At 35.4% G+C, this 14,605-nt stretch overlaps 1 protein-coding gene across 2 annotated transcripts in view; it reads right to left on the bottom strand.

Annotated features, from left to right (window-relative positions):
- LOC149792231 (RAD52 motif-containing protein 1-like) overlaps window positions 1-14,605 on the bottom strand; it is a 37,268-nt gene that overhangs the window by 20,106 nt on the left and 2,557 nt on the right. For both annotated transcript variants that reach the window (XM_089970769.1, XM_089970771.1), the window contains exons 2-3: window positions 5,037-5,158; window positions 2,622-2,825 (exon numbers count right to left, since the gene is read on the bottom strand). In XM_089970769.1, coding sequence (XP_089826895.1) covers window positions 2,622-2,825; window positions 5,037-5,141 — 309 coding nt within the window. In that variant the 5' untranslated portion in view covers window positions 5,142-5,158. The remainder of the gene's footprint in view (window positions 1-2,621; window positions 2,826-5,036; window positions 5,159-14,605) is intronic.

The raw sequence follows: 14,605 nt of genomic DNA, 5'->3' as shown, positions 1-14,605 counted from the left end.
TTTAATGGGACTTTTCCATTTTTTTTTCTGTGCTTTAATGGGTCTTTTACCACATTTATTTCTGTGTTTTATAGGGTCTTTACCACATTTGTTATGTATTTTAATAGGACTTTTACATGGGGTTATTACCACATATGTTTTGTCTTTTAATGGGATTATTGCCACATCTCTGGCTATATCATGGGAGTAAAGTGGCTTTCCCAAGGGCACAAAGTCAGCTGAACCAGGAAGACCTTGGTAGATATCAATTTCTGTGATCTTTGGGTTGTGAGCCCATCTGACGCTACTAACCAAGCTTCAAGGCAAAATACACTGCAGTAAACCAAAGTAACAATCATCCACCTCTTGAAGACAGTTGATAAGAAAAGTATAAGCAATATTTTCTATAGCAAGCCTATCCAAATCCCATTTCTTTTTGCCACAGTTCTTTTAAGGTACAGTAATATATTGTATGAGTGTGTGTGTGTGTGTGTATGATTTGGAATTTTAACGTAGCTTGAACAATTTTTCAGTCATATTGCTATGATGTCTGCAGAATGGCAGTTTAAAGTGATATCTAGCACTAGGGCATCATGCCGCAGGCATGTAGCATGATGTCCCACCCAGTCACATTATCCTGACACCAGGTTGACCAGTCTTAATACTAACCTCTTAATGCTGATTGCCTAGTGAGGCAGCTGTTTATGTTTATAAGTCTTTGGTATGACCTGGTTAGGCTTCAAACCCATGACCTCCCACATCTGAGGAGGACACTCTAACCACTAGGCCCCCGGAGCTGTCTCAGTAATATCTTAAAATGTTTTCAACATATTTCATGAACACAGGCCTAAAATTTACATAAATTTTCATGTAACCAGAAGATTGAAATGTATTAGTCTTGCTGAATCTTCACTAGTCCATCTTACAAATGCTGACTAGTGACAACTGAAACTTTACTACTTATTGGACTATTGAAATGAAAAAAAGGAATAGTCCAACAGTAAATTTACCAGCCTTGGGCTAATGGACAGCCCCTAATTTTGAACCCTGGACAAGCTGCCATCAGAGGTGTAACTTGAATGAGTAAATGGAATCACACTATCACCACCACATAACCCTGGCTAGTGCACATACATGTGTTCACAAAGAGGTAATGAACTGAGACCTTTCAAATATGATGTACAATACCACTCATGCAATATGGTATTTCCCATGCATCACCATGGAAATGACAACATGCAGGAAACAAAATATAAACTACTCATTACTGTGTTACATGCAAGCCACCACAAAAAAGCTTTCCTGTGTATTGTTATGATTTAACAGTGGGGAATACTTCCCAGGGTTATACAACCAAGTTTTAATTATCTTATCTAATCAATTCTGTACACAAATTTCCTGTTGAGGAATGGAAAAATTTACTGACTATTTTGCCTTGCTTGAGCATTTAGCAGCAATAAATGAATATATACATAGTCGCTGCTTTTCAGTTTTCTGCTGTGGCCCTCGGCTTCAAGAAAACATTTTCATCTGCCCATGGTGTCAAAAATGTTGGACAGCAGTGTCTTAGGTCATTATTTCTCTTCCTAAATATGGCACTTAAAATATCATAACAGGCAACAAAATAAATAAATTCCAAAATTTAATAATTCCAAAAACTGCACAAATATTTCAAGTACAATGGATTAAATTGTGATGAATAATGTTTATAAAAATGAGGTACCAGAACACACTATACTTGCAATTAGTCTTTTGATCAAAATGATAAGGTACCAACAATTAATTAACTGGTGTCTTAATTTCCTTATCAATAGAGATCTGGCCAATAAAGCTACACCTATTCCATTACAATCACTTGGACACACACACACCACTACTCCACCCACCCACCCCTGAATTTGTGGCAATGACTGGTTGACAGCAACTGGATCTTGTGCTAAAGTTTGGTACGAAATGGCTAAAATCATAAATTAGAATATGGTTTGTAAGCAAGACACTGTATTTTTAATTCTGAACACAAGAAACTTCAACAGCCAAGTCTTCAGTACAGTTTTTTTGCCAAGATTTTATTTGATGTTTCTTCAAAACAAGTATCAATCAAGTAGTGCATGCAAGCAGGTATGATGTATGAATGTATGCATGTATGTATCTATGTGTGTATGTGTATGTATGTTTGTATGTGTGTGCATGTATGTGTTCCTATGTTTATCTGTCTGTCTTTATGTAAGCATGCACATATGTTTGTCTGTTTGTATGTCTGCATGTCTCTAAGTGTGCATATGTATATATGTGCATGTATGTATGTCTATGTGTGTATGTGGCCCCCGAGTGGCCGAGTGGTCCAAAGCGCTCTCTGTTACGGATCACTGCCATCTCACCTCTGTCTGTGTGGGTTCGAGTCTCAGATTCAGCCAATGTGGGTGTGTGAGAAAGCTTGCCAGTAGCTTCTCGTGGGTCGGTGGTTTTTTCCAGGGTTTTCCCAGGTTCTTCCTCCACCATTAATACTGGCCACCATGTATAGCATATCGTGTTAAACTCTACAACAACAACTATGTGAGTATGTGTGCCTATGTCTGTCTGTCTGTCTGTATGTATGTCTCTTTTTCAAATACAGAAGAGATAATGAACTTAATGTAACTGACCTTGCACTCATTTCCTTCAATAACAACTTTGTTGTTAAGGTCCTCCTTTGACACTGCTGCACTGAGACTAGAGTAGAAAGTAACAAAGCCATAGTACCCTCCTGACTGGTTTAAAGGTTTCTTGTCATCTAACTGCCATTTGACTGGAAACACCTGAACCCCATATATCAATCCATATTTACCAAATATAGTGTGGAAAAGACTCTGCAATAAAAAAGACCAATTCCAATGGTTAGTCTGGTCTGCTAAAACTTGCATGTCTTTAATTGACTGCTACTGTCATTATAATAGATGTCAATATTTTTATACATGTATATCTTCCCGTGTGTCTATCTTCTTGTATGTTTATATTTCCCAACCATCAGCTAGTGCTTAAAACAATTCATTGATATATCTGTGTATGATATACTTATGTCCTGATAAACTTCCAATCTTGATACATATATTGATACTAGATGTGAAGGATCAATATGTCCTGATAGACTTCCAATTTCGATACATATATTGATACCAGATGTGAAGGATCGATATGTCCTGATAAACTTCCAATCTTGATACATATATTGATACCAGATGTGAAGGATCAATATGTCCTGATAAGCTTCCAATCTTGATACATATAATGATACCAGATGTGAAGGATCGATATGTCCTGATAAACTTCCAATCTTGATACATATATTGATACCAGATGTGAAGGATCAATATGTCCTGATAAGCTTCCAATCTTGATACATATATTGATACCAGATGTGAAGGGATCAATATATCCTGATAAACTTCCAATCTCGATACATATATTGATACCAGATGTGAAGGATCAATACAAGCTAGTTTAATCTTCTGTAGTAATTATTACCTTTCTACTCTTTAAATTAAGAATTCGCCTGAAAGAGCTATCACAGGCACATTTCACTCAGTAAAAAAGAAAACTATCATCTCGTCTTCAATCTACAGATTAACATATGGTAACTAAATCATATGGTTCAAACTATGCACACACCACTGCCATGCTGATTGCATGCTATTTTTTTTATGCCATTGGGAAGTTAAAACACAAATAGCATATATCAATGTAATGGAGACATTACAGTCTTGTTCAGCATGTACAACTGAAATGCCATACTAATTACTTCATGGACACTGTTGCATTAAGTTTTTTTTCTGTTGCTTCATATCATATCTACCTGAAGCTAGTTATGATGCCTGCACTTCCACTGTGTCAAACAGATAAATGTGGTACATCCAGTTCTGATTGGTTGTTAAGGTTTGTTCTACTAGAAGGTTAATAATAACCACCAATCAGAAATGAATGCAGCTTATTCACTGCATGACACACTGGAAATATAGGCATTTGAACTCGATCCAAGTAGATCTAAAGCAATTGAGAAATGTCACTTAAAGGTGCCTAGAAAATGATTTATATCATACACTGAGAACATGTTTGGAATTTCTCCCTTAGTAATTGAATATGGTGAAGTGATAAAAAGAAATTAGCCTGGAATTGGTAAGATGGCAGATTTTGAAAAGCATGAGTTAGCCACCTTGCATTATTATATAGAAGAGAGTGGGTGCAACAGTTGTTTTGCATCTGCAGTAGGTACAGCAAGAGGAATTCAGATGATAGCCAGCTATACTCCAGCACCTGAACCTGTTCTGGATATGATTTTCTTGTATGAGGAAATGCACCATTTCTTATGTTTTAAAGATAACACTTTAGCGCCTTCCAAATTATTGCAAAACATGAAATTGCAATAAGACGTTTTTAAGGCATTTGTGCAATGCAAAACAAAAGAATGGGCATGGGGACCAAACTGAGACCTGCAACTAATCAAATGGAGCAACCTGAAATGGCCAACAAGCCTTTATTAGAACCACCATTGACTACAGTACTGGTAGTTTGAAAGTATTTTTTTATCTTGACTGTCTAGAATGAGGACAGCATATGAACAGATGTCTGTCTGTAGTCTGCATGTTATAAATATGACTAATATCTTGATGCATATGAAATAGCATCACACTGCCAGTGAGAGATCTTCTAAAGATGACAATGCCTTCAAGTTGACGTGTATTGATAATGTATCATACTGTAGATTGACGTGTATTGATAATGTATCATACTGTAGGTTGACGTGTATTGATAATGTATCATACTGTAGATTGACGTGTATTGATAATGTATCATACTGTAGATTGCCGTGTATTGATAATGTATCATACTGTAGATTGACGTGTATTGATAATGTATCATACTGTAGGTTGACATGTGTATTGATAATGTATCATACTGTAGGTTGACATGTGTACTGATAATGTATCATACTGTAGGCTGTTTCTCACCAATATGTGGCACTGGTGTATCATTTCACCCCTTTATTTTGAGAAAGAGAAAAAGCAATCTGAATTTTAACTCACAACAATGTCATCCTCATGGAGGGAAGCTGGGATGTTGGTAATAAACAAATTCCTTCTGCTTCCATCAGGTCTTGTGAAATCAATTACTTCCACTCCATTATACATTCTCTAATTAAGGCCACCTGAAAAGATCATGCCAGAAAATTGTTTTACTAAGAGACTTCTCATATATATGTATGTATGTATGTTGTTGTGGGGTTTAACGCCATTTTTCAGCACACGGTAGGCTATATATGGCAGCCAGTGTTAATGGTGGAGGAAGAACCCGGGAAAACCCCAGAAAGAACCACCGACCCACAAGAAGCTACTGGCATGCTTTCTCACATATCTACATCGGCTGAATCTGAGACTTGAACCGGTGCAGATAGAGGTGAGATGGCAGTGATCCGTAACAGCGAACGCTTTAGACCACTCGGCCACTCGGGGCCCCATATATGTATGTATGTATGTATGTATGTGTGTATGTATCTTTGTGTGTGTGTGTGTCAGTTTAATGGCAGGCTCTTGAATTAATAGACAAGAGTCCCTCGATGGGACTGTCACTCTATTGACTGAAAAGAATTTCCTGGAATTCCAGTTACTTTTAACTGATGATTGTTGAAACCATATGTGATATCTTTAACAATAACAATATTTTCAAATCCGCTGCTGGGCTGAAGACCAACAAGATCTCATAAAACATCTTCTGGTGGAAATCCACTTTTGATATGAATCACTGATTTGCAGGAATAACACGAAACAAGGTTTTCAAGATGGCTGCCTTGTTGGTCTTACTGGATACCAGTTTCTCATTATTTCCATTTAGGACCAGCTAGACATCATAGGAAGTATTTTGATAAAAGCACAAATTCAATATTACCAGCCATCTAGAAGATGCAGCAATAACATTTTCTAGATGGCCATTTTGGTAGCCATATTTTATGACAGATCAGCACTATTTTCAAAAAGACAACATAAGAAGTCATTCAGTCAAAAGCCTATGATGATATGATCAATCATTTAAGAATAGTGTTGACAAGATTTTGAAGTTGGCCAGCGTGGTGGATGCCTGAAGAGCACCAACTTTATTCAGGATGAACTAGACATTATAAGAGATCATTCAGAAACAAGAGTCCCTGAAAGGGACTTATGCTCTACTGTCCACAAAGAACTTTGATCAATTCAAGATAAAATCATTTCTTCTTTCTAACTGCCAAGTGCTGAAACCCTCTCTGGCATTCTTTAGTAATAACAAGATTTCCAAAATAGTTACCATTGTGGCCATAGCAAATATTCCATGTAGGACCAACTAGACATTATTGAAGTATTTTGTTGAAAGCTCAATATCAATATCTTCGAGATTTAGCTATAATAAGATTGTCATGATGACCATAGTGTTGGTCAAGTTAGCACCATTTCCACTTATAACCAACCAGACTTTATAATCTTTCAGTGAAAACCTTAAGTTGATATGACAAATCATTCTGGTGTAGAGATAACAAGAGTTTGAAGATGGCCACTTTGGTGACCATATTAATATCTAAGCAGCCCCATTTTCATTTAGGATCAACATGACATCATAAGAAATCTCTTTGTGAAAACCATATTATGTTGTCAATATGTCCATCCACTCAGGAGAAAAAGTGATAACATTATTTCCAAGATGGTCATTTGGTTTGGTTTGGTTCTGGTGCTGTAGGGCACAGCAACACAAGCAGGTTCTCTAGTGCTGAGGCAATTGGAGTAAAATGTCTTGCCTAATGACACATGTTCTGCTAACAGATGATGGATGTCTGTCAATTTGGCATCATTTTCATCTAGAGCCAACTTGACATCTTAAGAAGTATTTCAGTGAAAACTCAAAGTCAGTATGTTTTTACTTTCAGGAGGAGTAACAATAGGAATTTTAACATGGTTCATATAGTAGCTATTGGACATCAGATTAGGCACACTCAAAAAAATGTTTCCCGTAAGCAGATTTTCCCTGTTTCTCATTGCTGACCCAATCAATTTTTTAACCATGGTAAAAACAAAAATCACAAAAATGTTCACATTAAATATATGATACTAACTTGATCCACCTACCCTACTTCTAAAATGAATGCAAAAGGAAATGCACATATATATTTGTTTGACTTAGCACCAATTTCATTAAGGATCAAAACGACAAGACAAGAAATCTTTCATTAAGACCACATCTTGGTATGTTCATCCAATTAGAAGGCCAAGTGATAAAAAGATTTTCAAGATGGCCATTTGGTTTGGTTTGGCATGGCAACATAAATAGATTATTTAATGCCAAGGCAATTGGAGTCAACTGTCTAGCCATAGGACACACCTTGGTAAATGACCCTGGCTAATCTGATGGTAAGATTCAAATCCACACACATCTGTTTGCGAGTTCAGCATACTAACTCTGATTTGATGTGTTCTCATCATCTGACCCAGGGTCTCATATTATCCTTATAACTCTATGAGATGGAGGTGAGAAGACCTCAGCAGTATTTAATAAATCACAAAGTCATTTGGCACACTACTGTTTATATCTATATACATGTACATATACTAATATTCTGTCCACCTCTACAATTATATACACAACAGTTTAGCTACATGGTTTTCTGATATGTCTGATAAGTTCTTCCATCCTTCTGCTCTCTATTACATATACCCATCTCTATATCCTCTCTATTATCTATTGTCTCTCAAGCCATATATAATATGAAGCCACATATAAATGAAAGACAGGCCCCACAGACCAAAACATAATGAAATGAAGCTGAACCACCAGCATTGAAGAAGAATATAACCAAGTTACCCAAATTTGTCATGATGCTGACCTGGCATTTAGAAGTATATGAGCCAGTTACCCAGATTTGTCATGATGCTGACCTGGCAATCAATAAGAATATGACCCACTTACCTAGATTTGTCAATGTCTTCCTGAATCCCACAAATTTATGTTATTTCCCTCCGCACTTGTTGCTCATTTGAAACCTGATACTGGTAACTGTTGATTGTTATTTCCGTCACTATTTTCTCACACTACAATCCCAGTGGTCACACTAACCACTGAGTGACTGTGGTCCCAAGATGGCCATTGTGGCAGCCATATTGGCCATTAAATCAGCACAATTTTCATTTAGGACCAACTTTACATCTAAATTCTTCATGTCAACATGACCTTCTCTTCAAGAGGAGTAGCTATGCATATATTTTCAAGATGGCTGCATTGGTGGCAGTTTTAGATGGCAGATAAGCACCATGATCATTTAGGACCAATTAGATGTCAAAGTTTTTAAGTGAAAATAACTGCCAGGATGATGTGTTCAACTATTTAGAAGGAACAGTGATGACGAAATTTTTCAATTTCCTTATTAAATGCTCAAGTGGCACCATTTTTATTTAGAATCAAATAGACCATATCATGAAAGTTTTGGATAAAATTTCATGGCAATCCTCCAAGTAGTTTTGGCAGAATAGCCATTACAAACCTTTGGCAACTGACAGACAAGAGATCATCCAATAAGCTCTTTTGTTCTATGACCATCAGAATATGAAAATCGTTATGATCATTGTGGGGACCGATTTTTCACTCTAAATACATGTATCTTCATTATCAAATCCAGAAAAAAATATTTTATTTCATAAATTGGACTGATGTTATGAAAATAGAAATTCCCTAAACAAGTAAACAATTATATGGATATTCATTGCTGAAGAAACAAATAGAGTACCCACCAGCGATGAAGATTAAATCTACTGAGTGTCACAATATATGAATTAATGTTAATTACCTGTTATGTGGTGAAACACTACTATTGTTTACTTATTAGCCTGATAAGACTGGGAGTTTTTTCTTTGTGAATTTTCTATGTACTCACATAACATTGTTTGGTTGTGAATTTGTATATGTATGGAGAAACTCAATTTCGATGTAAATGTACATGCACCAAATTCATATTTGAAACTTTGTTAAATTATTCACACAACTGCCACATGTGGATCCTTTCTTTTGGATTAGATCAGTTTGGTTTTGTAGGGTTTAAAGTCATTTTTCAGCATATATTAGGCTATACATGGCAGTCAGTATACATGTATTCAGAGGTAGCCACAATGATGTAGCCTTGACCCAGCTTATACACCTTGCAATGGGGCAAATAAAACTACTGTCAATATCAAAAAATATGACAGTAGTAAAGATCTACTATCTAAGCAGAGTTATGTTTTTTTCTGTCTTATGATAGACATATTAAGCTTACATAAAGTAAAATATATTGGTATCTTTATGGTATTTTGAGCATAATGACAGATAACATCAGATTATCTAGGCAATTTGCTTTCCGAAGAACGCATGCTTTACATATTCTACAATACATCATTCAATGCACACCATATTTGCTATGATCTGTTTATTTGTTTCCAATGTCCTTGCATGGCACACCAAAAAATGAGGCTGACAATTCAGTAATTAGATCAACTATTATGGCGAGCAATCCAACAAAAAATTAAAAATCTAACTACAATTTTACTCTAAATTATATTTCTTGTTTATATTTAACAAACATCTTATTTCTGCTTAAATTCCAAAATGCCTAGTGCTTCTGCTCAAAAATGACAAGCAAAAAAAACAAACTGGCCTTGTGCTGTATGTGGACTTAGTTTTGCTGTTGGTTCCTTTATTTGTGGTAAGTGCAAGTGTTTGATGCATGCAAAGTGTGATGGGTTGACATCCGATGATTTAAAAACTATTTCTGGACAATAACCTTATGAGTGTCATGTGTGCATTCGTACAGCCGGCAGTGGAGCATACAACTATGAAAGCTCAATGTACAGTCTAAATATGGTTATTATAATTATTATGTTGAATATTAGAAAGTGTATGTCCATATTGACATGACAGAAACTCACCATAAATTAGCAAATGAAAATAGTAGTAAAATGCTTATTATACAAAACAGATATATGCAAATGTTAAAGATTGTGTGAAAATGCTAAATAGCTTTGATATAAATATTTAATTGCCAAGCCAAGGTAAGGTAAGGTTGTGTTTTATCACATATTTTATTTTGATTATTTATAAATGATTTAAAGACCAGAATAACGGTGTATCAGTGAGATTCAACAATACTGGTATCACATGTAGATAAGTGTACTTACATGTTTTTTTAAGGATATGTATGTGACATCTTCAAACTTTCTGACAATATGCTGGAAAAGTCCAAGGTGTGAATCAATCATACCTGGCTGTTCCATTGATATAAGAATGTTTTTGCCATCATCGAACTACAAGTATTAATTATGATACAAATATTGTACAGGAAGAACCTGGGAAGAAACACTGATCAACAGGAAGTTATTGGCAAGCTTTCTCACATACACACATTGGTGAAGTAGAGATGCAAACTCGTACAGAAGAGATGTGTGCATGATCTGTAAAGGCAAATACCCAAAGGCCACCCAGAAGCCAATTTCTTTTGGTCAATAAACGTACTATACTGCACTATCAAAACTTGCTCACTTGATTGTTAGAAGTGTCAGCTGAGGCACAGGAGTTCACATCACTGCTTACAATTTACCTACAAATTATACCCGTTATTTTACTTAAAAACATTTTAAGTAAATAATACAAAAGTTTCATTTATTGCATTCTGGACATGATATATGGCTATAAAATACACACCCACCAAGTAAAATCTGTCTGCAAAATAAACATCCCATATAAACAAAATAACTTGACTGACCAGCAAACCAACAACAATATCAGAAAGAAAGAAAAAGCAGAGATCTACTGTTTGGTCTAGACCGGACCTACTAAATACTGCTATGCCTGACAAAGCCATGCAAAATCAAATAAAAAAGGTATATTTATGTTAATTAATTTGATGAATAAATCAACCAAACCAGAAGGCGAGGGTTATACACATACCCTTTTAATAGACCGCAAATTGGGAGATTAATTAATTTGGATAATAACAAAGTCAGACAAAATCATATTTGAAATGTGTGGGGTTTTTTAAAGTTACTTGGATAAACTATGGAAATAAAATGGTGTATCTTTAAGTATGTATTAATGAATTATCAAACATATTTTGGCAAACTCAACAAGTGTGTCGATGTTTGACAAAGCATAACAAAGGCACACAATTCCTGACAAAATTGTAACTAAAATGTTTAATTGTAAAAAATATATATATTCCAAAAATTATCGACAGAAATGGCTATTTTTCACACAGGGACACAATGTCATAAAATAGCAGACAAAATCATCACAGAAAGTATTGTTATCATTCCTAACTTGAAAAGTGCCCCCCCCCCCCCATGTAACACATGTATATCTTTGAATAACTTACCAACTAAAAGCATGCAACGTGCCAAATGATGCCTATTAAAATACTAGGGAACACGTAAATATTGGTATATCAATAAAAAAAGTTACCCCGTGTTAGCTTTATCGGATATCTCTTACAACTCTCTAAATTATATTTCTTGTTTATATTTAACAAACATCTTATTTCTGCTTAAATTCCAAAATGCCTAGTGCTTCTGCTCAAAAATGACAAGCAAAAAAAATGAACTGGCCTTGTGCTGTATGTGGACTTAGTTTTGCTGTTGGTTCCTTTATTTGTGATAAGTGCAAGTGTTTGATGCATGCAAAGTGTGACGGGTTGACATCCGATGATTTAAAAACTATTTCTGGACAACAACCTTATGAGTGTCATGTGTGCATTCGTACAGCCGGCAGTGGAGCGTACAACTATGAAAGCTCAATGTACAGTCTAAATATGGTTATTATAATTATTATTATGTTGAAATATCAGAAAGTGTATGTCCATATCGACATGACAGAAACTCAGCAAATGAAAACAGTAGTAAAATGCTTATTATACAAAACCGATATATGCAAATGTTAAAGATTGTGTGAAAATGCTAAATAGCTTTGATATAAATATTTAACTGCCAAGCCAAGGTAAGGCAAGGTTGTGTTTTATCACATATTTTATTTTGATTATTTATAAATGATTTAAAGACCAGAATAACGGTGTATCAGGAGAATCTATGTATAGTATGTATGCTGCATCAATGATATACCACGAAATGTATACATTTTTTATTAAAAGGAAACGAGGCTTGCACAATGAGTGGTATATTGTGGATACAGCATACATCCTATGCATGTATTTTATTTATATCACATACAAATACACATATTTGCCTTCTGAATTTAGTTTAGACTGACTACGGGCAACTGTGTATTGGCCGAGTCAATGAACTAGCATCCCAGCCGAATGTGTCCACTACAAAATGTAATGTCCTTTTGTGCCTATTCACAATCACCTTTGCATATTGATAAGTTGATTGTTTACGTTTTTGAGTTTCTATTTTTATTCACATTGATTAAATCAATATAAGTCACACTTATGATTTATACATGAAAGATGGTTTTTATGAAGAAAGTATTACACTACAAACACATAGATTATTGAATAATTAATTCTCATGAATGCGTTGACGTGCAAGCCCAAGGATTTTAGCATGGAATAGAATCTAAGCAAAATAAAGAGCCAACAATAGGTAATTAAACATTTTATTATATTTTTTTAAGTTGATCTAAGTCATGATTCTGCCAACCATAAAATTCTCTCTCTCTCTCTCTCTCTTGCTTTGGACACTTTGACTTAACCATTACATCATCCTTCATAGGGACAGAGACATTGTGACATTTCACAAGCGAAAATCCTCTATTCTCACCGTTTCATGGATTTTCGCCCTTATCTTGATATGATGGTCAACAGAGAGAAAGAGAGAGGGGTCTTTAGATATTTTAAAATTTAATTAAAAATAATTGATTTTTAGAACCATATAATTGGTTTAGATTACAACATCAACAAAACCTTAATAAATTGCATATGTGTGCCCATAACCAAGACATTTACCTTACTGTGATAACCAGCAATTGCAGCTCTATATCACTGATTATATAAACACTTTAGACAGGTCCCAAGGGAAGTGTACACATACCATTATGATGAATGATATTCTTGTCAGTTACTTGGTGCAATTTCAATAATTTCAATGTTTTTTATACAGCTCTATTTATTTTTCTCTCTCTGGACAGTGATCGTCTTTATAGATGAAATATGTTCTTTTCTTATTCTCAAGATAAATATTTTTCTCCAAATAATAGCAAGGATATAATATTTTGTTTTGGCATACCCCTTTACAAAAGTTTTCACGGTTACCAGCTCTAATTATTATCTCGTTGTTTCTTTGACTACAGACAATATTGCCCCCAATAAGTTTGGTCCCCATGATGTATCGGTCCCATTAAACACAGCATTGATGCGCAAAGATATATATAATAAAATTAATAATAATGAGGACTTTGTATAGCGCCTAATCTTTAGAATCTCTGAACGCTTTACAACATTAGACAACACCTATAAGATAAAAAACATATAATAATATTATTACAAAAACAAACACCATGAAATTAGAAAATACATTAAAAATAAAAAACATGCTGAGAATATTTCAGGTAGGAAACATTATTAGGTCTTTAAGTTTGTTCTTGCAGTCAAAATAAGTGAGTTTTGAGAGCCCTCTTGAATGTGATCACTGTCTTTGTGTCTAAGTTCAGTGGGCAATTCATTCCACGTTGCTGGGCCCTGGTATGCAAAAGAACGCTGTCCATATGACTTTGTTTTCATAGTGGGAATAATGAGTGTACGATAGTCAGAAGAGGAGTGTAAGTATCTTGCTGGTGTGTACACAAGGGTGAGACTGGATAAGTATGTTGGACTAGAGTCCGACAGTGAAACGTAGCACAGAGAACAAATTTTGTGTTTGATTCTGGATCAAATGGATAGCCAGTGTAGGGTACAGAGCAGCGGGGAGGTGTGCTCTGATTGTGGTACTCTAAGTATGATCCGAGCAGCTGTGTTTTGAACGTTTTGAAGTTTATGGAGCAGATATTGAGATGAACCAGACAGAATTGAGTTACAATAGTCCAGTCTTGAAAGTACTAATGAACACACAAGTGTTTTAGTGGCATCAACTGAAAGATATTTGCGAAAGGAGCTGATGCGTCTCAGCTCAAGATATGCAGCCTTGCATATGTTCATGACATGTTGGTGCAATATGAGAGTACTGTCCAGAGTAACACCTAGGTTTCGTACTGATTGTGTGAATTTAATGTTGGCGTTGCTGATATTTATTGTTTGAGGTAAAAGATGTGAATGAGAAAGTCTTTGCGTTGTGATCAGAATGGCCTCAGTTTTATCATCATTCATCTGCAGCTTGTTACATGTCATCCATGATTTCACATCAGAAATACACCTCTCTACACCTTGGATGGTAGCATCAACTTCAGTTGGGTGGCTAGATTTGTATATTTGGGTGTCATCAGCGTACAATTGGTGAGACACTGGATGATGATCTATGACACTTGAGAGCGGCTGAGTGTACAGAATGAAGAGAACAGGTCCAAAACAGACCCCTGTGGAACACCACAACATAGATCAACTGAGCTGGAGTGTATTCCATTTGCAGATACAATTTGTGTCCTGTTGACCAAGTAGGACTTGAAC

This window comes from Sinohyriopsis cumingii, chromosome 9 (assembly GCF_028554795.1).
Source record: "Sinohyriopsis cumingii isolate HCF-2022 chromosome 9, ASM2855479v2, whole genome shotgun sequence".
Taxonomy (NCBI): Eukaryota; Metazoa; Mollusca; class Bivalvia; order Unionida; family Unionidae; genus Sinohyriopsis; species Sinohyriopsis cumingii.
This window is presented reverse-complemented; position numbering and strand designations above follow the sequence as displayed.